Raw genomic sequence first — 25,782 nt, 5'->3', positions numbered from 1 at the left:
TGAAATTTGATAATTTCCTCTAATTTTGATTACTGGAGAAGAGAGATACTAACTTCTTTAGTTAAGGCAAAAAGAAAAGGCCCCAAAATCTGTTTTCATTATCTGCAGAGGACTTTTCTTTAAAATCATTGGGAAAAAAAGGAGGGTTTTTATCCTCTATAATAAACATTTCACATGGTTATGATTCAGTATGTTTTATACTGCACCAGTAATTCTCATTATTCTTCAAATAACATATTTGAGGACATTAATACACCATTAACATGATTAACTTTTTCACTGACGTTAAGCCATATAGAATCAAATGGCACAATTTGGCCATATAAATGACTAGACAGTGCAGGTCAGCTTCTGCCCCACTGCACCAGTGCAACTCCACTGACTCCGCTTGCATTTCCAGGCCTAGACCAAGGGAGGAACCTGTGTCTCTCCAGAAACTGGAAGTATAAACAACTTTTTATTCCTTCCTGAAACAGAGATATTCCTTAAAAAGGCAGGGATCAATTCATATGCTAGACTTGTCTGCATGCAACCTGTAATATGCCTTCACCCACCAGAGAAGCATTCCTCCAAACAAATTTGGGATCATGGAGGTGAAACACACCCTTTAACACAGTTTGGCAAGAATAGTGAATTTTGCTCATTATTTCCGTTAATTGTTAAATCAGTAAAAAACGGAGTAACTGAATAAACCTGGCAGTTGAGTAAGAGTGGCACCATTGATTCCTGCAACCCACCAGGAATACAGCAACCATACCATGCAGTTCACTGCTCTGAATCAGATCCCGTGTGGCTGATCCCAAGGCCCTGAGACAGCAAAGCCTATCAGCAGTCCTGTCAGTTTTACCATTAATCTTAAGCACAGGTAACACTAAGGGAACTCTAGGACTGAAGGACATTCTCTGCCCGCTAAAGCACACAAGCCTCTTTTATCCCCCTTCCCCCCTCGCTGCCCACAATATTCTTGCCCTCTCCCCCACAGGCTGTCTGTACAGTAACGAAGGATCATGTTTCTCCCATCCAACCCATCTTCTCTTCCCGTGCCTCTCCTCTCTCCTCAGTGCTCCTACAGTTGCTGTGGAAATAACACATTTTACTGACCCAACACCTCCTGGGCAGCTGGTTCCCACAGCTGTGGTGCAAAAGGCAATTAAGATAAAACACAGCTCAGCAATGAATCACAAGCCTGAACAGATCTCAGAGGTCATCTAGTCCATTCCTCTGCCCCACGGGAGGCTCGGCTATCCCCATGTCATTTCTTACAGACATCTATGTCACCTGCTTTTAAAAACTTCAGCGATAAAAATATCACAAGCTCCCTAGGCAATATATCCCAGCGTTTCACCACCTTTGCAAAGAAGTTCAATCTTTCCTCACAGCTTACATTCTCTAAGCCTCAGATCTTTTTCCTCTCTTTCTTTACAAGTGTCACCAGATCTTTTCTATTTTCCTCACACAAACAAGTCCATTCAAGCAGTTTGCTTCAAAAATTAGTTTTGAAAGTAATCATTGAAAAATTTACTGTATATTGCTGCCGGAATTAAATCACCTTTTTCCACTGTGCAACCATAACGTAATTTTAAAGACTTTAAATGACAAAATTATTCATGTTCTGCTTGTTTTAATGCTATATTGTAGTTGTGCATATGTTACAGGAGAAGTAGGGGCAGGTAGCCACTACTGTCATATGTATGCCTATAATGCCTATTACCAGAAACAGTGTAACAACAAATCAAAAAATTGTTGAGATTTAAAAACCAATTCGATTTTCCAAAGTCATGGTAAAGCCACATTTGTCACAGATAATCCCAATCTTACAAAATAATGACCTATCAAAGAGATGAAATTTGACTTTCCTCAAGCAAGCAGTTTTGTTAGGAACACATTCAGTCCTAGCGAGAGTAGAGAAAATCAGATTTGGCTCACAGCTTTCCTATACCCTGAATTCATATGTCATCTGATTGCTTGGGCTTTTTTAAATCACTGAGAAAGTAAAACAGGAAGGGAAGTAAAGCAATACTATAGTTAACCCACGTCTTCATGATTCTTGCTGGCTTTACTTTCTTCAGTGAACAGTTAGAGGAAGAAAGTACATATAAAGGTTAGAAATACCTTCTTTTGTAAATTAATTTAATCTGCTGCATGGAAGAGCAAGGACGGAGGACACCACTTACCAAGATTTTAATACTCTGAAAACAAGATAAAATTTTAGTTATTCACAAAAAGCAATGAACTGGTAGATTCTCTAATACACTGGACACAACACAGTATTTCTTCATTTTAAATGGTGGATTGCAAAAGCTAAAGAAAAACTTGGATTGGACCCAAAGAAGTGTAACAAGGTAACATATTATTGCCTTTCTATTGTTCCTTCATACAGCACTTAACATGTCACAGGACCAAATGCAAAGCCTGTGAAAGGACTGAAGGCCTTTACAGATGAGAAGTCTTAAAGTTCTTTCACAGAGCCAAATCTTTAAACAAAAAAATACAAAATCCCACAGAAGAACAAACAAAGCACATTTTAAGCACCAGTTTAACTAATGCATTCATTATGCATTTTAAACAGAGTGTATCAATGAGAAATTAAAATGTGTGATGCTCCTCTTTGAGCTGAAGGTCTCCCTGGAAAAAATTTCACAGATAAATCCATTCCCTCATGATTTTGAAGATCTTTTCAAAGGTGTGGTAATGTCAGATATAACAGATGTGAAGAATTCTATTACACCTGACAAACTCTGCATTCCCAACAAGAATTACAGAGATGTAAAAGTCAGAGATGAAAAACTAACACTTTGCTACTGAGGATTTCAAGAACAGATGCCAACATATTTAATGATGACTTCTGATCACAGGAAAAATATAATACAGGCCAGCATTGGTATTTGAAGCGTATTTTGACCCATTTCAGACAAGCCCCTCCATGTGCAATGACAGAACATCCACTCCTTATGATCCAAGTATCAAGTGAAAATAAAACATGAGAAAAATCTAACACTTGCATCAGCAGTGTCACAAAAAATACTAAAATTCTCCATGTAATTTTTAGAACACCCATGACATATAGAAGAGGACAATACAGATTTGCAAAATCCACAAGGAATTATTTTCCTCAGATTGCAAAACTGAGAGACTTGAATGTTCAATTTTTAACATAGCTGCACATCTGAAATTCACCATGTATCAAGTACACTGCAGTAATTATACTTGCATTTTGCAGAATCTAAGGCATGAATTTACAAATTTAAACAAAGTTTCTTCAAATGTTATTACAGGTGACAAATCTCAAAACATAAATAATAATTCTGAAAAAAAAATTAACCAAAACTTCGAAACAAATTTAAAAATTGACTGAAACATGAATCAGAGTGCAAAGAATGTCCTAGAGGCAAGATTAGAAAGCAATTACACCAGTCACTGGTAACAGTTACAGTACACAGCATTTTTAATTTTTCTTCTGAAAAATCTGCCTTGTGGTCCCAGTATGACAAAATCATCCTACTGTTTTCTCCATTCTAAAAAAATTAAAATCATCAATAATCAAGAGAGCATCAGCTGATCACGTTTCAGGATGCAGCATGGGAGTATTAAGTGACTGAGCATTGATCAAATGACGACAGATTCTGGAGACTGTGTCTCCAGGAGTATTGGTTGACCCTGATGTTAAGTGTGTTCATATTATATAAGCCTACACTGGCTTACTGGTTCTGCTGCTGAAAAGTGCTGTTAAAACTGCACATACAAATACATTTGCAAAGTCAAGCACCTATGAACACATTTCTCCTGTTCAATCAATCTTAAAATGGCCTACTCTTAAGCCAACTTTCTGGCAAGGAAATACAGACCAGTACCTGACCCAACCATTTCACTGTTCTCAAGGGAAATTCTCTCAGCATTTAATGTGTGTCACCTGCAGGAAAATTCCTTTTATGTAATAAGCTAAAAGTCACTGAATGATTTAAAATGAAGGTGCCTTTTCTTTTCTCATGTACCTTGCACAGACACAGGGGATGGAAAGAAGGCAGCAGTATTTCAAAGGATGATGCTTACATATCCCTTCTAAATGTATACAGTTCTCTAGGGAACAATCAACTCAGCAATGTCTGTAATGCTTGGGCTATAATTACCAAAATGAGATGCATAACCTTTATTACACCAGCAAACAGTTAACTTTGCAAATAATTTCTCTTACTTCAGTGCTCTCAAATCTTTCATCCTTTTTTTTTAAGTAATCAAGTGCTTCCAGTCTTCCACATTGCAGCTACCGTGCATTCAATGCCAGGTGCTGCACACCTCACTAGCAGAAACTCAGCACAATGCAAGACCTTCTCCAGCCCGTGTAGTTTCATATACTGCTGTAGCATGACAGAATGTCTCTGGGATTTAGAAAATTCAGACAGATTCTTTTGCTACATCCCACAGAAAAACGCCTTGAAATTCCCCCTGTTTAAAAAAGGAAAAAAGGAACAGCCTGCATCTCCAAACATGACAGTGCATTCCTGGCATAGAATATGCAGTGCAAGAAGAGAAAAATGACAGTATTTATGTTACCTTCAGTCACATAGTTGTGGTCTCGCAGAAAGCTGTGGTTAATTTTCCGTGTGTCCGTGTCCTCGCCCATTTACAGCAGGATTACTCAGCATGCCTATCCGCAGTGGACTGATAGCATCAGCAGAGGTCGTCACAAGAGCACCATCCATGCTGCCACTGCCTAGCAGAGGCGGGGAACACACCGGGCCACTGAGCACAGCATAATGAGAGCTACTGAGGCAGCACAGATTGGGGGTGTGCGAATAACGAGCGGGGGGAAAAAAAAAAAAAAAAAGAGGAAGGGGGGAAAAAGGGAAAAAGAAGTAGCGGGAGAAAGCCGGAGGGAGAAACGGCTCCGAGAAATTACGAATGCAGAAAGCCAGTAGGGAGCTTGCGTGAAGGGAAAAGAGGCACTTCTCCCACAGTTAAAGAACAGCCCCGTCGCTTGGGCAGGTACTCCGCGCACAGGTGCCCCCGCAGCGCCGGGTCCCGGCGCCGGGCGCTGGCGGCGATGCCGGACTGCAGCGGGAGCCGCCCGCAGCGGGCTCGGGCCGCGCCGCTGTCACACGCCTGTGCTGCATCAGCGCTGGCCCCTCCCCGCCCGCCGCCCGCGGCCCAACCGCACCGCATCTGCATGGAGCAAAGTGAAAAATGACACTGCAGGTAATTATTTTAGCTCTTCTGCCGGGGCGATGGGCAAAGAGAACAACTGAGGGAGGGGATGAGGGAGAAGAAACTTCAAGCCGATTAAACGCGTTTGCATCGACACGTAGCGCACATGAACATGCGGCCACGATTTTGTGCTAGTCGTACTGTCATCTGCAGCAAAAGCAACAGTCGTTCAGTGTCAGCCTCTATAAATATTACCGAAATTGCCAAATATATGCCTGTGCAAAAGTATTCGTCAGAGGCAAGGCAACCATTCGGAGGACGTAAGATAATATAACTGTTATTTATCTTTTTTACTCCCGGTTTTGTAGATAAATGTAAAATTACAAAGTATTTAAAAACAATCTCTCTGGCTTCCCTGTACAGGAAAGAAAAGCTGGACAAAGGAAATGTTTGCAGGTCATTGGATTTTCTTAAACCTGCTACTCTTTCAGTTCATTATCCCATCATCTCAGGAAAGCAGTGTTGAAGTATGTATACTCAGAAATACGAAAATAATTAGAAGATGAGAATTACTCACTTGCATTATAAAACAAAGCTTGCTCTTTAGTCCAAATGTTTAATGGTTTATATTACAGCAAAATTATTTCAACTGAACAAGACAAGAAGCTTCCTTTAGCTTTTGGTATCTATTCAAGAAACCACAAACTGTTTGCTGCAGAAAGTATGTATTCGGAAAAGGTAAGCACCACTGAAGTTTAAATACTGGAACAGAAAACAAATGGCTGTATATCAAAAGCACCACTACAGCATGACAAGGGAGTCCACAATCACAAAACCAATTGAGGAGAGAGAACAGTCCTGTGCTTTAGGCCCTTGAATTGAACATGGAAAGTACAATTCAGCTGTCAGCATTACTACAGCATTTTGTGTAACACTGGATGTATTTTTATAGTTTTTTTGTGTTTGTTTTTCTTTCTTTCTAATGAACTAGGACATACAGTTCTTGAAGGAAAATTCAAGTACCCTGCTATTCCTATAAGCTGGCCTGTGACTGAAAAAAGTAGAGGACTATGTAAAAACGCTCAGACATAAACATCTAATTTCCGGATGAAACAAGGCTGGGAGGGAAAGAATAGCAACAGAACTACCTTCTTCCTTTTCTCATTAATAAAGCAAAATAAAACAGAACCATCACCAACCTGATAAGTAAATATTGTAAAATCTTCACATTTGAGCAGGTGGGAAAGTAAGAGAAGTTACCCAGTACTTGCATCAGTACAGAACACATTTTACATGTATGTGGGTTTTGGGGGTGACAATACTAGAAATGTTACTTCTGCATTGAGAGCATCAGTCACTACTATGGCAGTACTGGCAGCTCTCCAGTATGTGCCCTATCCTCTTCATAAAAGAGGAAGGAGGCCTTGAAAATACTGATATTTAGATTGGACAAAATGGTTCTCATCTATGTGATGGAGCTGGTTTATCCTGCCATTCCCTGACACATTAGGTTCTCACCTTGGAGTTGTTTTTCCAAATACAAAAGGGTCTATGAGCAATACACACTGCACACTAAATCCCAACTCTGCTGAAGTCCTTGACAAGGAGTGCAACAAACAGCCAGTTTACACTCAACTATTTAACATGACAGTTAGACCAGTCTGGGTCAACAAAGCACTTCCCTTCAGCATCTGTGCAGGAGACAAACTGCCTGGCCTTACAAAAGTAAACTAGATGCTTCTGTTAGGGACCTAAGCTCCCCATGTACTCAGTGTCACTTAAACCTCTCATTCTCCATTTTCTACATTGGATGCTTAACTGCTCAGTCAGGCACCCAAGTTAGATAACAGCATTAGAATCACAGAATCATTTAGACTAGAAAAGACCTTTAAGATCATCAAGTCCCAGCATTAATCCAGCACTGTCAAGGCCACCACTAAACCATATTCCTAAGTCTCACATCTGCACGTCTTTTAAATATGTCCAAGGACAGTGACTCCAAGACTTCCCTGGACACTCTGTTCCAACTCTTGACAAACCTTTCAGTGAAGAATTTTTTCCTAATACCCAATCTAAACCTCCCCTAGCACAACTTGAGGCCATTTCCTCTTACCCTGTTGCTGGTTGCCTGGGAAAACAAGCCAATCCTCACCTTGCTAAAAGCTCCTTTCAGGTAGTTTCCTGAGTCTCCTTTTCTCCAGGCTAAACACCTACAACTGCTCCTCACAGGACTTGTACTCCAGACCCTTCACCAGCTCTGTTGCCCTTCTCTGGACACTCTCCAGCACCTCAGTGTCCTTCTTGCAGTGAGAGGCCAAAAACCAAACAAAACTCGAGGCATGGCTTCACAAGTGCTGAGTACAGGGGGACAATCACTGCCCTGCTGGCCACACTATTCCTGATCCAAGTCAGAATATGACTGGCTTTTTTGGCCACCTGGGCACACAGTGGCTCATGTTCAGCTGCTGTCAACCAGCACCCACAGGTTCCACTTTCCAGCCACTCTGTTCCCAGTCTGTAGCACCACTGGGGGTTGCTGTGACCCCAGTGCAGGACCCAATACTAGGCCTTGTTGAACCTCATAAAATTGGCCTTGGTCCATCAACCCAGTCTGTCCAGAACCCTTTGTAAAACCTTCCTGCCTTCCAGCAAATCAAAAATTCCAGCAGTAACCAGCTGCCAGCTAGATATAACTCCACCCAGCACCACTCTCTGCGCTCAGCCATCCAGCCAGTTTTTACCCAGAAAAGAACACACCCATCCAAGCCAAGAGCTGCCAGTTTCTCCAGGAGAATGTTTGTGGCAAACTGGGTCAAGGGCTTTACTACATGTAGGCAACATGCACAGCCTTTCCTTCACCCAAGAGGGTAATTTCACCACAGAATGAGATGCACTGGGTCAAGCAGGACCTGCCTTTCATGAACCTGTGCTGGCTGGGCCTGATCTCCCGATTGTCCTGTATGTGCTGCACGATGTTGCTCAGGATGATCTGCTCCATGACCTTTCTTGGCACTGAGGTCAGGCTGACAGGCCTCTAGTTCCCTGGTTCCTCCTTCCAACCCATCTGGTAGATGGGCTGCACATTTGCTAACCTCCAGTCAACTGGGACCCCCTCCTTCCAGTTACCCACAGCTGCTGGTAAATGACGGGAAGTGCCTCAGTGAGCACTTTCACCAGCTCCCTCAGTCCCCTCAGCTGGATCCCACCCAGCCCCATAGATTTGTGTGTGTCTAAGTGGTGTAACAAGTCACTGACCATTTCCACTTAGATTATGACGGCTTCATTCTGCTCCCCATCCTTGTCTTCCAGCTCAAGGGCCTGGGCACCCAAGAACAACTGGCCTTACTATTAAAGACTAAGGCAAAGAAGGCATTAAGTACTTCATCTATTTCCTCATTCTTTGTCACTATGTTTTCTCCTACATCCAAAACAGAATAGAGGTTCTCCTTAGCCTTCCTTTTGTTCCTGATGTATTATAGAGTGTGGATTCCTCTGTGAAGGTAACACTAAGAAGCTTCCTCCTATTACTGTGATGACTCCTAAAACTGAAAGAAACATCACCTTGCAGGGTATTTGACCCCAAAAATCAAGCAGCACATTTGAGTAAAAATGCATAGGAACAACTCATATCTATAAATACACAGAAAATGAATGTGTTCTCTCCTTTCCAGGAAAAAGAATTATATAGAAAACTTATTATTGAAAATAAATAGATAATAAATTTGCAAATGATGGGTACAATCTCAAAAAAGTCACACCGACAGTCTGTAAAAAAAATACTGAAAGCATTTTCTTTATAATACTTCTAAATTTCTGTGACCAAGATGTCTGCAATTTCTACAGTGGGGGAGAGAATTCTGCCCTTCTTGTTGTTCCTGCTCTTTCATGTACACTCACCAATAACTGCCCTTCATTTGTCCTCAGTCAGTTCAAACTTCAAAATTTCTATGGTCTGTCATTTAGAGTCTACACTGGTTATTTGTTAGGGGCAATTTAAGCAGTTAGAGGTGTTTTCATTTTTCCTAGGAGCCAAGTGGATATTTTTTTGTGAAGTCAAAATAGTAACTCCCATGCAGAGATAATTTTCTCCACTCACCATTTGAATAAGAGAGGTTTATGGACAACTTCCTTAGGAATCACATCTGGGTCAAATCACACTTACCTTGTTTTTCCTATTTTAAAGTTCAAAAAAAAATCTCATAAGGAGAAATGGAATGAGGAGGAAGCCTTTAACAAAAACACCAGACAATATTCCCAGTGTGCATGCAAATGCTTTCCCTAAGATTATGAGCCAAATCCTTACTGTGTGGCAAATATTAGCACTCCACTGACTTAAGTAGGTCAGTTCACATGAGAAAGATTAGCAAAACTCTGCTCTAAATTTGTAGCACAATGCAAATTTGTGAGCCAACATTTGCAGATAACTAGCTGTGCCATTTTAAAATGCTACTTATCAATCCCACCTATAACCTACATAATTTGATCTGGTCAAATACCCAGGGAGAGGGGTGGTGAGTAAGAAAGCTTTAATCAAAAATATATCAGTTATTTGGACTTTCATGGCAGTTCATAATCCTACTCATAAAACAACCCTCTAATTGAGCTGAATACAGTACAAACAGAGAAATAAAAGAGCGTCCTATCTTAAAGAATTTATAAGTAAACTATAAAATAGAAGAGCTACATACAGATCAGCAGTGACATTTAAGTAAACGGTGAGTCAGTAATGAGGATGGAATCCTGGTTTAGAGCTTTCTTCAAAAGAAGGTCATTAGAGACTGTGGAGAGAAGCAATAAACTGGATTCAAGAGGTTGAAAAATAACTGCATAACAGGAATAAAACGAGCTTAGACATAAATGGAGGAGGACTGGTCAGCAGGTCAAGGAGAAAAGTAAAAGACAAGGGCAGACATGACACAGATGCCAGTACAGGCTGTGGGTGTCAGTAAAAGAAGCGTTAAAAGGAGCACAACAAACAAAAAATGGATCTGCAGGAGAAAAATCTCATAGGACATGAAGAGAAAATATTTAAAGAGAGAAATAAACCTACATTTCCCTTTTTCAGAGTTTTGGGCAGAAGAATTGAAGAAAGGGGAAGGTAGAAGGGAAAAACAAAACAAAAAACCAGTCAACCAACCAACCAACAACAACAACAAAAAAAGCCAGAAATGGAAGCCAGAGGCAGTAAGTACCCCGAGAAAAAACTATTTATGATACAAACGGAATTGAGAATGTGAGGTTTGGTAACAGTGTAGTCTAACAGTAAGGAATTGAAGAAGATAGAACAAATCTTTGGCTGAATGACTGTCGATAATGTTTGCTCATCACATTTCCAGCAGGAAGCTCTGCAGCAGAAGACAGAGAGGAATTAGGCATTAGAAGGTAATTTGTCCTGAAGGTTTACTGTGTAATTCTATTTATAAACACCTGTTGAATATATGGCCATCCTGTCTTGCTCCTGCAGAACATTCATGTTCTTCTCTTAAACACATTTTCCTAAAAAGACTCTGTTTAGCTTTGCCAGACACTGAGACACAACCTTTAATAATTAAAACTCTCGATATCTGAAACAGAACATCATCAGGTACTCCAAGTCTGCATTTTACTGCCCCCAAATTCATCACCCCATCTGAATTAATTAAGCTTGAACTGCAATTGAAAGAAATAGTAGTTGAATATTTAAGTATTTTGTCTAACTATACTTTTTATACACAGATCATTCTGTACTTCATTTAGTAAAATACACTGGCTTTAAATGAAATTAAACTGAATTTTGAATCAGCACAAAACTTTAATTATTTTTAAAGAACAAGAGACTTAAAGCACTGTGATGATAAAAAAAAATCCTTATAAGCTGCACAAATTTCATCAAAAAGACTATCTTAAGATATTACCTTAATTTAATGTTTGTGACATCAGAGGAGGTTTTTAAGAGCTTTGACAGTTATTTGCTTCTAACCATATCCTAGTATCTGCAAATTGTGCAAAATAGTGCAAGTTTCTTCAAAGAAGGTAACACATACAATTAGCCAGCTGCAGGAAAAAATACAACAAAATATTTAGCCAACCCTTGACAGTTATAGCTCATTGCATCTGAACTTGCTTACCAACAAAAAATATTTATAACCACATGTTGTCTCCCTTTTTGCCTATGTACAGAGATGTAAAATGCCCTGCTACTGACTTTTTCAGCTAGGCCATGGGTAAATTAGTTTTGCTGTTCATTTATTTATTCATAATGTCCACAAAAATAACATATAGTACAGTCATACTTCTGTTCAAAATACTTTCATTTAAAAGGACAAAGCAACAAGGAATTATAATGTGATAAAAAGCTATTGCCCTAGTCTTCCTTCAGCTCTACTCAGCTTGACAGAGAAGGGACTCAGAGGTCTCAGTCAGGTGTAAGACAGCAAATTCACTCCCTTGAGTTTGTGTAGTTTTCTTTCTCAATATTTGAAAATCCTAAGTTTAAAGTAATAGCTTTCAAGGTAGCTTCCTCTGCTACCTTGCCTTTCTTAGTACTGCTGTGCAGAAACCCAAGCTAACTTTAAACAAGTTAGAGCTTTACAACAGCTCAGCCCTGATGGCAGAGACAAGAGCATGAGCTCTGTGCCTCAGAGGGAAGTTACCCCACATGTGATTAAGGCAGCAACAGTACAAACATCTTTCCACCATTGCTTATTTTGAAGTCATTCAAGTACAGTTTATTAAATGATGCCTACTTGCGAAGGAATTCAGCTAATGGCTTTGTGATATTAATGAATGTATCATAAATTATGCTGGTAAGAGTTTGCCATAAAAATACATATCTGCATTCCCATACATTTCTGAAGTCCTTTTTGTATTTGTTTAATAGCTAATATAACATAATATACAGCACTACCATTCCTTTTTAGATTATTTCTGACAAAAGCTAAACAAAAGCAAATAGATACTGCCAAATGCTAACATAAAAAACAATAGAAGAAAAATTGTATCAGTCATAGCTCTCAAGTAAAAATTAATTTTGTCTTATTGTAACACCTCAAAAGTAATCATTTAGAATCTTTACATTTACAGCATTTAATTCATATTTCACTACACGGTCTTCAGTCATTTAATATTTAATATTTAATATTTAATATTTAAAATTATGATGCAGCCCAACAATTTTAAAAAAACTAATGACTGCTATCACAATTGAAAAAATGCCATTATTCAAAAAGGGGAAGTTTCTTCAACACACTACCTTTCACTGTGTTAAATCTAAAAATAACACCTGCCCAGAAGAAGTAATTTATTTTTAGCCTACATACTCCAGACAGAGAGTAAAACTAATGCCTCCCAGCAGCTGGTGATTCTGGAAAGCAAGCAATTAAAAGTTACCATTGAGTAATTTAAATTACAGAAGCCAACTTCCGTCAGTGTCTTTCACCCTCTCTGTTCAGGTGAACGTTGCATAAGGATCCTGGGCTGAGGCAGTGCTACTTTAAGATTTGCAGAAAGCCAGAGCATGGGATGAACTGAATACACACCATGCTCACTGTTTTTCACACAGAAGCCAGCAGTTTTGCTCTTATTTTTCTGTGATGTGCTGATGAGAGTTGTGAAATTAATCAATATGAAGAGCTCTGGGCCTGATTTAATGATTTTTACTAACTCAGAGAACGCAGCCAGGATATTTGGACGTAAGAGTTCCTGCAAGAAGGCCCCCTGAAGCAAAACAGATGCCCTGAGCTATGACACTCCTTTTCCCCCAGGATGCCCCTCTGTGATACAAGTTCCTCTCTAGGGCCACTGCAGCATTCTGGCTGGAATGGAGGTTTCCCCATCCTACCACAGCAGCTGCACACCACGACCCTCTCTGTGCTGCATAATGATATGTTAATCCAGTCTGGAAACCTACACTGGGCACTGCTCTCAGGTGTTCGCCATGAAGAAAGGAAGAATTTGGAAACATAAACAGTTTCCTATCAACTGGCCTGAATCTGGCCAGAGCAAGCCTGCAGCAAAAGAGCTGGAGCTGTATTAGAAACAGCAACTACATCTTTGCCTGGTCCTTTTGTGGTTTAAAATCACATCTCAAACAAGTCCTGTAACCTATCAACTAGTGAGCTCAAGGAAGCAGGTAACAAAAGCGTGAACAAATTCCAGGAGTGAGTTCTGCACACTCTAGAGGCAAGTTTTAATTTAGTAAATTTCAGAATACTGTAACAGATTTCAACAGGATCTAGGTTTAGCAAGAGATGGAAAGCAAGGCTGCAAAATCATAGGGGAAGGAAAAGCAGAAAGAACAGACAAGATGCCAAAAGGAGATGCTGGCAATTTTCCCAGAACTTACTAACTTGGAGGTTAAGCCTATTCAATGACTGCAGCAGGAATGGGGAGAGTGGTCTGAGGGAAAGAGCACAGGATGAAGAGTAAAAGACCAAGCATTAATGCCATCTGTGAGGCTTTAGCCACGTCATTTATCTTCCTTATTCTTTTTCACTCTTCCACTGCCTTGCCTATTTAAACCAAAAATTACAAGAGCATAAACACTGTCTCTCTAGTGCAGTCATCACATGGAGACTGATGCAGGACCCTTGAGCAATGCTGATACTTACAAGACACTGTTCCTAGCTAATGAAGCTCATCTGTTTGTAAAATAAGCTTCTGCGTCCTCTAAAACATGAGGCAGATTATTTACTCCACTGCAAACAACATCACAGTAGAAGAAAAAAAAACCATAGGAGAAGAGTTCAAGGTAAGTTTCACATAGAAAACCTCTCAGTGACAGGGCCTGCCACTGTACCAAGCAAGCCAGAGACCTTGGTGGACAAAGGAAAACAGAGCCTGAGGAAGAAAGTAGGGCTGGGGACAAGTGTTGAAACAAATGCTTCCAACCCAGCCTTTAACTTTCTCCAGAGGTTACTCTGCTCCAAAGTTTCTCAAACTGAAATGCTAATACAAATATAAATATATTCCAAACAAGAAATATTATGTTAGGTTTGGTATCATTGCATTACATGCTGGACAAAGCATACTACTAATTTTTCTAATTTAGTTTAGGTTTAGAAATACTTTATACAGGTGTTAATTAACTCAAATACAGCATCACTTGCATGTTGCCTCACACCTAATGTATGAGACAGCATGTACTTTGTTACTGCTGTTTGGTATGTATGGATCACTTTAAAGGGACACCCTATGACAGCATCCTCTCTCCAAATTACCCTACAACTTCAGTAAAGCTCACCACCATGTTCTCCCGCTGTGCAGGGGAGAAAAACTCTTTAAATGTATGTCTCTACATGCAAGTCTTTAAAATCATGCTGCATATAGTTTATTCGAACTAAAATTTTTATGTTATGCCCTTTCTTGCTCACAAAAAGCAGAAAATCTACCCACACTACTAAAAAATTATGAATTTGTAAAGCAGCAGTAGATCCTAAGGAGGATGGTTAAAGTCCTGCTGGAAAGGGCTGGAAATCACAAAGGAAATGTTTCAGTGGCTGTTCACGATGAACAGATCACAGGCATCAGAGCGCACAGTGCCAGAGGCTGCTGATGGGGACTGTCACAACAGTGGAGCCTCAGGACAGAGCTGTGTGCTACCTCCCTGGCAAGTCACCCAGCACACTGTCAGAAATGCTCTCCAGACAAGACCTATCACTGCACAGCCAGGCAGGGCTGCAATTACAACACTAACTTCATACCCTAAGACAAGATGACCCACATCTCAAGCAACTTTTGTAGACGTCAGGCTCTGGAGTGGGACATAAAGCCTGCTGAGACTGAAAAGCCTGGAAAGAGACTAAGAAGAACCTACACATATATACATGGTGCAAAATAATTACAAAATTGTCACTTGAAGGCCCTGCACAATCCAGAGAAATGTTGCTTAAAACACAGATCAGAAAGTGCCTGGAAAAGGAATTTATAGCAGGGATACAGGCACTGTCAGAACTTCTTTATGCTGTGTAGACATATGTGTGTGCATATTTATCCAAGAGAGGAATTGGGAAGAGAGGGAGAAAAGCAAGTGAGAACAGTATTCAAACCCATGCTAAAGGTCATATTCATCCTTCCTGAATAGCAATAGGCCAAAACACACATTTCAGCAGTATCCTGGTGTGGCATCTGGGTGATCAGGCTACTACACAGTCAAACCACAAAGAAAGGAAAACAGCGTCCAAAGAAAGGAACACAGCTTCCAAAACGCAGCATTCTGGAAAGATTAAGCTGATAAAATACAGAAATCTCAAGAGATGGGGCTTGAACAACTTCAACAGAAAAAAAAATCCAGAGGAAAGAGATCAAAGCAAGTACAAAGAAACAAACTTTCCACACAAGATCAAGTGAGGAAATGGGAAATTCTTTTCAATACTATGGCCTATCACAAAATATCAGAAGCTGACTGAGAATTTGTAACACCTCTAAAGTATTTGTCAGGAACTGTGGTGAAAGGACAAGGAGTAATTGCAGGTGCAATTTGGTGCAAATCGAAAAGGGTGCAAATTGAAAGATGAGAAATTTAGGTCAGGTATTACAAAGAAAATTTTTCACTGTGAGGGTGGTTAAGCATTTGAACAGGTTTTCCAGGGAGACTTGTCAATGCCCCAACCCTGGCAGCGTTCAAGGCCAGGCTGGGTAATGCCTTGAGCAACCTGGTCTAGTGGGAGGTGTCCCTGCCCATGGCAGGAGGGCTTGGGACTATGATCTGTAAGGCCCATTGCAACCCCTTAACATTCTATGATTCTATGATTTTTCAGACTTAAAAAAATAATTAAAAATCAAATCAAACTAGCAGATTGTATTCACTTTCACATTAAAATGAAAACCACAGGCACTCTTCTTAACATTTTGCTAATTCAGATTTCAAAATATTTCAGGTAATAATAATTCAGGAACAATTCCTGCACATGGCAAGTCTATTAAATAAAATCAACATACAGGATCATTTCTTACTAGTTTTGAATTCTACACACAGTCATACAAAGATGACAGCTTTGAAGGGAACTTAGCCCAAAAGACTATGATTTTCACAAGACCACAGAATAATGACACGGCATCTGACAGGACATTTAACCTGACTCCTTCTTTTCACCAGTGTAATTAATTACTTCAGATAGGCATAATGCAAGCAACTTTTTCTCCAGCCTTACCTTACACCACAAAGAGTACTTGCATATTTCTATATTCTATAATAACTAAGGTGACATGCAAATCCAGCCATCTTGAAGCACCTGCAGATCCCAGCCATCCTTGGCCACAGAGGCAAACAAAAAAGCAAAACAAAAAGTGGTCCTAGAAAATGACAGAGTGCTAGATTTTTTTCTTGTACATAATATTTACTGCAATAGTGCTGAAACAGCCTCAAAAGAGAGGAAAAAACCTAGTTGCATCAATATAAACAATGATTTTGCTGTTAGCCTTTCCTCCAGATCATCCAAATATTTAAACTACTGTAGCATCTGATGTACAATAACAAATACTGCACCTGCTGTAAGAGCTGAAATTTCTGAAATAATACGTACTTGGCAAAACTAAAGCTAAAAATAAATTCAAGCTATTAAACATGGGGGAAAAAACCACCAACCCACAGGAAACAAACACATAAGCATTCAATGGTGTGAGGAAAAAAAGTAATTTATATGCAGAAATGTAGAAAGAAAGCTAGTACTGAGTGACATTAAAAGTGTGCAAGACACATTAAACCTAGAATTTTGAAGAGTATGAAATCCCATACTACATTGCAGTAAACAGCAAATGCACCTAAAGGTTCTGTTCCACTTCTGGCCACCCTCATACCAACAGCAGCAATCAAAATTCAGAAAAACAGAACAGATCACAGAGGTGATCTGACACTGGAATCTGAGAATTCCAAAGTGAACAATGACTGAGAAGACTCCTGTAGGAATAAGCTGAAAGGAATGGAAACACAAACATCAAATGAAATCTTTTTTATTTTGGCTCAAGACATAGTAAGTGCAGATTAAATTATAGGAAAATTTACAAGAGAGAGTACAAGTGGAAAGCTATTAATTGATTTCACAACCTAATGAAGGACTAAGTACCTACAAATTAAGTGCTGCAGTGAAAACAACAGTGGTGCCTGGCCCCTAGGAGAATCTGGAAATGTGGGATGAAGTGCTTTGCCTACCCAGTGTGGAAACTGCCCACGCAGGGGGGAACTCCCTAGAACCAGCACCCCGGAACACTAAACACAAATGTTCATACACTCTTTCTAGAGTTTAGAGGTCTCAAATAAGGTTGCCAAGGAGACATGCTTGCTGATACAAGATCTAGAGCCTGAGTATGAATATAATCGTAACAGTTGGTAACACTGAGTATTATTCCCTGCAAAAAAATGGGAGACAGTCTTACTTTATCATATAATTGTGTGCTGCTAAGTCATATGGGAAATACAGTATCATTTCCTTTTAGTTCAAGAGAAAAAAAATCTTGATATGGACATTTACCGTATTTCCTGCTAAAGTTGCACCAGGCATTAATAAAAAATGTATTACTTGTAGAACCAGAAATTACCTTGAGAAGACATCTGTGTCTTTGTGATGGAGATGCTCACCATGGCCAGGAAATCTCAAATTTTTGAGCCAAACTTGAGGTCAGTTCTAAGTTTTTGCACTAGCAATTACTTTATGCAACAGAAAAACAGTCATTTGAACAGGATCTGGAACCACAACTGCATGCAAAAGTGTGTAAGAAAAAATTCAACTTGGCAAAGGGGAACAGGAGCCCTCACCCAACAGAGGCCAAAATGCCCCAACATAACCTGCTGTTGGAGAAGAAAGGTCTGCTAAGCAAAACCAAGACCCAGTGCATCCCTAACTACTTTAACAAAAAAGAAAGAGAGGAGTGGCCACTTAATAGTATAATTTTTGCTAAACTCTGCAAAATTATATTTAACCATACTTACAGCTAGACAGGGATTAACACAGTTGCTGAGCAAGCATAAATGCTAGGTCTTAACACATCTGTCGTCTGTAAGAGAATGAACTAATTTAAACTAATGAACTGCTGAGACAGCGTGATGCGAAGACCAAAGCATGGGAAAAGTAATGCAGTAATGGTACGCTTAAGACAATTATAAATCAAAGAAAAGAGAATGATGTCTCTAAGCTTCAAGGAACAACTACCTGGGGAGGAATGAAGAAAACTATCTATGAGATACCATACCTAAGGGCACAGTGACCAGTGATCTGAGGACAGAACAGAAGCAGGAAAACAACAAGTGAGTAGTCTGGGAAAGCAGGGAAGTGAGCTGTGGTTATGGCAGTTTGGCAGGAATAAAGGCAAATTTAAAAGTCAACATGGTGGGCACAGCAGAAGAGGATCAACACTACAGACCCCAGCAGCAGAAAACTGACTTTTCATAGAGACATCAAGGTTTTTCTCTGAAACACCTTGATACACCAGGAGGGATGTCCTTCAGTCCCTCATGCCCTGAGTGCAGCTGTAAGAGAGGAGGTTGGTGTTTCTTATCAGTTGGGAGGGCATAAACACCTTAAAGTAAATATGTCTACCATAATCACAAAATTACAGAATCACATAATGGTTAAGGTTGGAAGGGAGCACTGGAGGTCACCTGGGAGAACCTCCCTACTCAAGCAGGGTCCCCAAGAGCACATTACTTGAGATTGCATCCAGACGGCTTTTGAGTATTTCCAGAGAAGATGAAATTACATATGCTAATGACTATGGGCTGTTCCTCAAACCCACTGTCATTTATGTAATCTCTCTAGTTACAGAATTCCTCTGTCAACACCCCCACTGCCATTCTTACCTCATCATAACGTGCCTCATGGTCTGACTGCTGACACTGCTCATGATCCTGACTTGTTCTGATTATCCAATAGCTAAGTGCCACTGGTTTTTAGTTGTCATTGCTTTGCTTTGCCCATAAACACTGTCAACCTGTAAAAGCTTTTTAAAAATCCTGTCTCCTTGTAAAAAGAGTCTTCTTCCTTTCCAGATAATACTGCTGCACACTCCCTCCATCAAAGCTAACCCATATTAACACAGTGTCAAAAACGTAACACAAAGGAAATACAATTGCATTTTTTGTTAGGCTAAATGTATGCATGCAAGAAATACTCTAAGCCTGGCTTGAGCTTTCAGGGTAATGTCTTAGTTTGAGAAACTCAGTGAAGAAATGGGAACAACCTGGTAAATTTAGCCATTTCCACAGAGGCATCCTATGAGCTTAACTACATATATTCAAGTATATTTAAGCAGAGAGCTAAGCACTGTTTAGTATCTAACTATAAATCTCATCCTCATACTAGTTAAGCACTTCTAAAAATTTTAATATGCAGATATATTATAAAAAATTTTTTTCAAATAAGATGTGGCAGAAACATCTGGCAGTATGCAATTTGCATAGTTCTATTTAAAGAAATTTAATTTAAAGATTTCCTCAGTAGCACTCTTAGAAGTGTAATTTCTGTAACTCCTTGGGACAGTAATTAAGAGTGGCTTCTTAATTATTCAATTAATCTATAATAAACCAGGAAGATTTATATTTTATTTGTGCCAATGATGGGAGCTTTTCAAGTTCACCAGCAGAACATGAATATACCAGTAATTTTATACAGTATCACTTCAGAGGAAGCATAGTAAACTATTTATTCTATCATATCACATTGTTGCAGGCAAAGCTCAAGAATAAACAAGCAGGTCAACATATGGTGGCAATAGTTGAAATAGTAACAAAGGAATAAAAGGAGAACAAAAAATTGCAATTCTACCTTGCATTTAAACATCCAATTCTCCCTCTGACATTCCAACAGCTCACACACATTTTGTGAAGACTGTAAATTTGCCCCAACCTCCACTGTGCAGCTGAGTTGTCCTACAGCTTGTTGGTGTGGGCAAACATCAGCACTGCTGGGTCCTGTAAGACAGCTCTGGCCACCACAGGCAGCAGAAATGGCTCAGAGCTTTCAGACCACCCATTCCCACATTCCCCAGCACTGAGGACTCACATTTGCTACCAGAGGATGAACAGTCACCCTCTTCCCTTCCCTCCCCTTCCCCAGCTTTGGCTGTTCCTGTACTAGAACATTCTTTCAGTTTCAAGATCATTTTACTTGTTTCTCTCTTACAATACCATCAAACCCCTTGAAAACTTTTACAGTCCCACATACAGTCACATATAATGAGAAACACTTGTTGCCACAGCGATTCTTCAAAATTCTGTTCCTGCCACTACCAGTAAAGGTTCTGCCATTAACAAGAGCCTAACTCACCTATACTACGTTTTAAGGCCGAGAGCCCATGCTATTGCATTGCCTATATTCCGTTTGGAAAAAAAAATCCAATTAGAATGGATTCATGACAAGCTAGACTCTGACCTTTAGTTTTGACTTTGGCTGCCTTTTGTTTGTTTGTGAGGCCCTGTAATTGTTTACACACAATATAAATTGAATCTGTGGCATGTGGAATCCAGGCTCTGCAGCCTCCATAGGTAACCTAGGGTTATAGGTTAAAAAACACTGACATCATGACAAATTGCTGTAATTTGAGGAATAATCTGAAATCCTGCTGGGACACAATTGAGTCTGTGAGCCTAGTTGTTAATGATAATAAAAGCTGACACAGTAAAAATGATAAAATTAAAGAGAACACCCAGTAATATAAGTACCTCCAACATATGACATTGATGATCCAGTTTAGGGGGCCAGTAAAAAAATCACCGGTGAGTGATAATACTCCATTTCCAGTTAAAGAACTCTCCACTCATTTGTGGAAATGCTTTTGTCTTTTCTGCTCACAAGCTATCTGTTTTGCCTAATGTTCAGAACATGCAGTTTTCATAATATCTTCAGTAATGCAAGGTCATAATTCCACTTTCTGATTAGTTTGTGTCTATGTACCAGTAGATAAAACCTGTATTTTTCATGTAGTACACCCGTGATACCTTTCTCTGTCTCTCTGACATATCATAAACCAGCTGGCAACATAAAATATAAATTGGCTAGCTATAAGAACAGATGAATCATTAATTACTTATTCTGTACCAAAATAAGAGAGACCAATTTTACAGTATCAAATAGCAAATGTAGCTGCTAATTAAAATTGTATTCCAAAAAAATCCCCAAACTCAATGAGCATTATTTAAGATTGGGTTGAAAATGATCTTTAAAGGTCATCTAGTACCCCCTATATATATATATATATTACTGTTTTAAAATATTAGCATTTCTCAGAATTTAGAAACATCAGTACTGAATTTTGCTTTGGCTTTGATTCTGTATTTTTATTCTCCAACAATATTTAGATATTATGGATTAGTCCATTTCATTATAAGCATTTTAAGATTTTCATTCTCTAATACTAAATTGTACCTCTCACAGGCCTCACACTTCAGATTATTATTCTCAGCTTTGCAGGATAAGGGAATAATGTCTTCTCACAAATGCAACCTAGAAGACATAAACTATATGCTGCTAATGTGAAAAAATCACAGAAATCCCAAAACTAAAGCTAACCAGTTTCTGACATCTCTTCCTTCTGATAACATGGCCAACCTGGAGTCAAGAGCTTTCCGTCAGAAATTGGCTGTATGATGAAGAAAAAAAAAAGGAATACAACAATTGATAGGGTAGACTGGAAAAGCCTGAGAAACCACTGGGATTTGTTTTAGAAATGCAAGAAGACTGAGATTCATTCTTTGGACTGGATGCTGTGATAAAGTCTAAAACAGTTAACACCACTGACACTTGGCTTGCTTCCAAACCTCTTCCAGATTAATCCCTAAAATAAACACTCAAACCTGAAGACTGAAAGGTTAAAAGAATGCCATGTCTTTATTCATAATTAGCTGCCAACTGCTACACTTTGTTATAATACAGAAAATGAATGTAATGGATCTGCCTTTTAATGGCAAAGTGCATTTACAATTATTTCCAGAGGGTCTTTTTACATCACTGAAAGCTATGCATGAGGATCCAAAGCTGCAAATGCAGCCCATAATCATCATGCAGTGGACTCTGAAGATAAGGACTGTTACACAGACTATCCAGTGCCTTTTGGCACACTTTCATGTTGCATGGCACGTAGGTGCTCAGAGTTTTATATTGCTACATATTGAAACATTCTGAAATTTCTACATTTTCATAAGCAATTTATCTTTTTCTCATGTTATCTTATTTCTCATAAGATCTCATATTTCCTCTACTCCTCTCCATATCCAGCAGCTTCTCACTGACATCCGCCAAAGAGAACACCAAGGACAGGCCAATCAATTTTCTTCTTAGTAGGGTTTTCTTTGGTTGAGGTGGAAGCCTTATCAAAGGAAACAGCTTTCAAGAGCCCATCTACAGAATAGAAAGGGAAAATAGTGCCCAACCGAAAATAATGTGCAAATTAGGTTTTCATTCAGGGCACACAATTTAACCAATTCACAACTGATAAGGAAAAACAGCATGAAACCCTTCACTGGTGTGAAGCACATTGAAGCGACAGTTCTTAGACAACTTCTTCAAAAGCCAACAGTGCCTAGGATAAGTTGACTGATTTGGTCATTTCTTCACCCAAAATGCTGTCACTGATCTCTGTGTTGCCTGGTAGGCTTCTGTCAAGTTCTACAGACTTTTCATAAAGGTCTCCAGATCAAACAATTAAAAAGTTACAAGTTCAAATTTTGAAGTAATGTTCAAAGAGTATTTCCTATCTAATAAGACTTTCAAAAAAACTTCTACATTTAAATGTTGTGAACTGTAATCCAACACACAACTAATTAGTATGAGAACTGACCTTGTTCTAAACACTCTGGTGTATGGGAAATAGCCCTAATTATTTGGTTTGTCAAGAAAGAATTTTTTTAATTTGATTTTGATTTTCAGTAAGAATAAAATATTCTAAATATAAATGTATTTTCAAACTGTACTATAATAAAGCAACTGTAATTATACAAATCTGATGAATGCTTTGTCCCACTTTTTACGCCAGATTTCTCAGCATTCTGCACACAGGCTTTTATCCTTTCTTGATCACAACAAAGCAGCACGATCACAAACAAATCAAGGCTCCACACCCTGGACCTTTACTAATTTCACAAGGACCTTCATCAATTTCACAAAGGACTCCCTCTTGAAGCAGGCTGATTTTATAGGAACTTTTGTGTGGATTGTGCAGATTGGGGCCCTTCTTGCTTTGTCCTTGAACAAATGAGCATCCACTTTGGCACACTTGGCACTAACCCCACATTTCTAAAATTCAAGTGTTTTTTTGAGCCCATGCCCAGCCCTAGAAGAGAATGAAAGATGGAATAAAACTACAAAAGTTGCATAGCTTCTTATTTTGACAGTATCATTTTAAAAATTCTTAAACATTATAAAGTGTTACATTTGCAATTTTACTCCCTGTAAAAACAAACAAAAACTACAGTAAAGCCTGAAGCACAAACCATGCACAATTCAACTACGCTACACATGCTAAAGGAGAATATCTGGTACATAAATAAAGTAACTTTTTCCAAGATCTTTTTTGTTAAGGAAATGACTGGATGTGACACTTAGTGCCGCAGTCTAGTTGACAAGGTGGCATTAGGTCATAGGTTGGACTCAATGATCCCAAAGGTCTTTTCCAACCTAGTTAATTCTGTGATTCTTTGATTCTTTTAAGCACTGAATCGCAATTTATGATGAAAGACAGAAAATAAATTCTAGCAGAGTTGCACTGCATTTCTGCAGAGTCTTACAGGGACGAGTCTTGAAAATAATGCTAAAAATAGACAACACAAACATGCAATAAAAGGTCTCATAAGTATCTTTATATACTTGCCATGGAGACACTAAGCTATCTAAGGAAGCAGCTGAGCTTTACCATATGAACAGACGCTCTCAAATCGAGTCTTCCCAGCTTTCAAAAACATTTCCAGATACTAGTGATTAGAGAGATATCTATATTGAAGAAAATATATTATAATTTATATAAATATATAAGAATATAAATATATGTGTATCATAATGACAAAATAAAAAAAATAAAATAGATTTTAAAGCTTTGTTGAAAGTTGTAGAAGTAACAGCTGAACGTATCTAGTAGTTTCCAAAGACAATTTAGAATGAACAATGGAAACTTGACTCTTTCTTAGTAAGAGTACTTAGGTATTCTAGTGTTCATTGCAAAGGTGAAGATAAATTTAGGTTTTATAATTAACTCAATAACACATTTGAACAGGGATTTAGAAAGGTCCCTCCTGGGAACTTCAAGAATGAAAAAGAAGCCAGAGCAAACCATGACATGGTTGCGCAGCTATGGAATGTTAACAGCTGAACAGAAGAACTGAAGTTATTTTCCCTTCTTAAAGCAAGCACCATAGTTTAAGAAAGTCATTGCCTCTAGGTTTCACAGTGAGTCTAAGGACTCATAGCCTTGGGAGCAGCCTCTGCAGTTATTAATCTCAGTAACACACTTTGCATGAAGTCATTTTAAAGGGCAAAAGATGCAGAATTTAATATTGTATAAAGATAAAACATAAATTAATATTGCAAGGACAGACAGGACACTGACCTTACTAACACTATTTATACAGCATCTTTAATTAACTTAGTATATTTAGAACACACTATTTTATCTGTAAAACACTTGTTTCAAATCAGCTACACTTTTGGAAGATTATGGAGAATTCATTCGACCAGCACCATCAATATTAAACACTGTATGGAATGTTATCTTGAAGTAGCATTTAAGCTACGTATATAAAATTGCACATTATATAACTGGACATATTGTAGAAAAATCTGAGTATTTACTACATGCACAGATTTGGGAGCTGGCTTTCATGTCACTTCAACTAAATAACAGCTAGTAATATTACTTGGAAATGCTGTCTTAGGAAGAAAGCAGAAAGAACAGACCCTCAATTAACTATCATGACTAAAAATATTTTTATGCAATTTTTAAATTGACAGTGCAGTTATAGGGGAATTTCTCACTTTTATATGATGTTAGTGAGGCCTTCGTTTCTCATTTTTAAAAATACACTGAACTTCATGTAAACTTTAGTTGGGATTTCAGGACATGACCCATTTTGAAGATGCACCTTGCTTTCTACTGAAATGTGTATTACCTAACACAATATAAATAGGTCAGTGCTTCTGTTCTAGTTCTTTTTGTTATAGCTAAAATCAGTACAGACTAAAATTAATACACACAGCAGATAAAGAAAATAGAAGTTATTACCATAGCAATTCTCAAGAGATACAATTAGGTCACAAAAACTGGGGGAAAAAGAGCAGAAGCATCACTTCAAAATCAGTAGGCACTATGAAAGGATGAGTTTAGCAACTCCAAAAACAACTGTGCATTAAGCAAATAACCACTATAAAAAGAAAGGAAAAGGTGTTCACCTAAGGTTCAAACACACAAAACCAGTAATTCACATCACCATAGTACTACCAAACTATAAGGTGATACGCCAGCCAGCCTTGGACTTTCAAGCAGAAAATCAGTAACTTATATTTATAAAATTTCAATAACAGAAAGGCAAGGGGCTGACAAAGTAGTTTATACTTAAACCCACAAGCTTAACTCAAATGCCATTTCCTTTTACATTTACAACATGCTCAATAAGGCACAAAGTGTTTTTCATCATAAATATGATGCAGCACAAGTCAAAGAGAGTTTTGCCACAGTTCTCAGTTT

At 38.7% G+C, this 25,782-nt stretch overlaps 1 protein-coding gene and 1 long non-coding RNA gene across 8 annotated transcripts in view; one reads left to right on the top strand and one right to left on the bottom strand.

The window, feature by feature from the left end:
• PPP2R2C (protein phosphatase 2 regulatory subunit Bgamma) overlaps positions 1-25,782 on the bottom strand; it is a 209,478-nt gene that overhangs the window by 144,045 nt on the left and 39,651 nt on the right. For 2 of the 6 annotated variants that reach the window (XM_048305269.1, XM_048305271.1), the window contains exon 1: positions 4,552-5,027. The exons of 1 other annotated variant lie outside the window; for it this stretch is intronic. In XM_048305269.1, coding sequence (XP_048161226.1) covers positions 4,552-4,621 — 70 coding nt within the window. In that variant the 5' untranslated portion in view covers positions 4,622-5,027. Of the gene's footprint in view, positions 1-4,551; positions 5,028-25,782 lie in introns of those variants that run through there. 3 more of the 6 variants (XM_048305272.1, XM_048305275.1, XM_048305273.1) reach the window with 2 other exon arrangements.
• Positions 5,096-6,330, top strand: LOC125326805. Of its 2 annotated transcripts, none has more exons than XR_007204010.1 (2): positions 5,096-5,193; positions 5,778-6,330. It is a non-coding gene; the product is annotated as an uncharacterized LOC125326805 (long non-coding RNA). The 2 variants fall into 2 exon arrangements; XR_007204009.1 differs by having other exon boundaries at positions 5,566-6,330.

The sequence above is a fragment of the Corvus hawaiiensis genome, chromosome 5 (genome assembly GCF_020740725.1).
Source record: "Corvus hawaiiensis isolate bCorHaw1 chromosome 5, bCorHaw1.pri.cur, whole genome shotgun sequence".
In the NCBI taxonomy this organism is placed as follows: Eukaryota; Metazoa; Chordata; class Aves; order Passeriformes; family Corvidae; genus Corvus; species Corvus hawaiiensis.
Note: the sequence above shows the minus strand (reverse complement) of the source record. Positions and strands in the feature narration are given on the sequence as shown.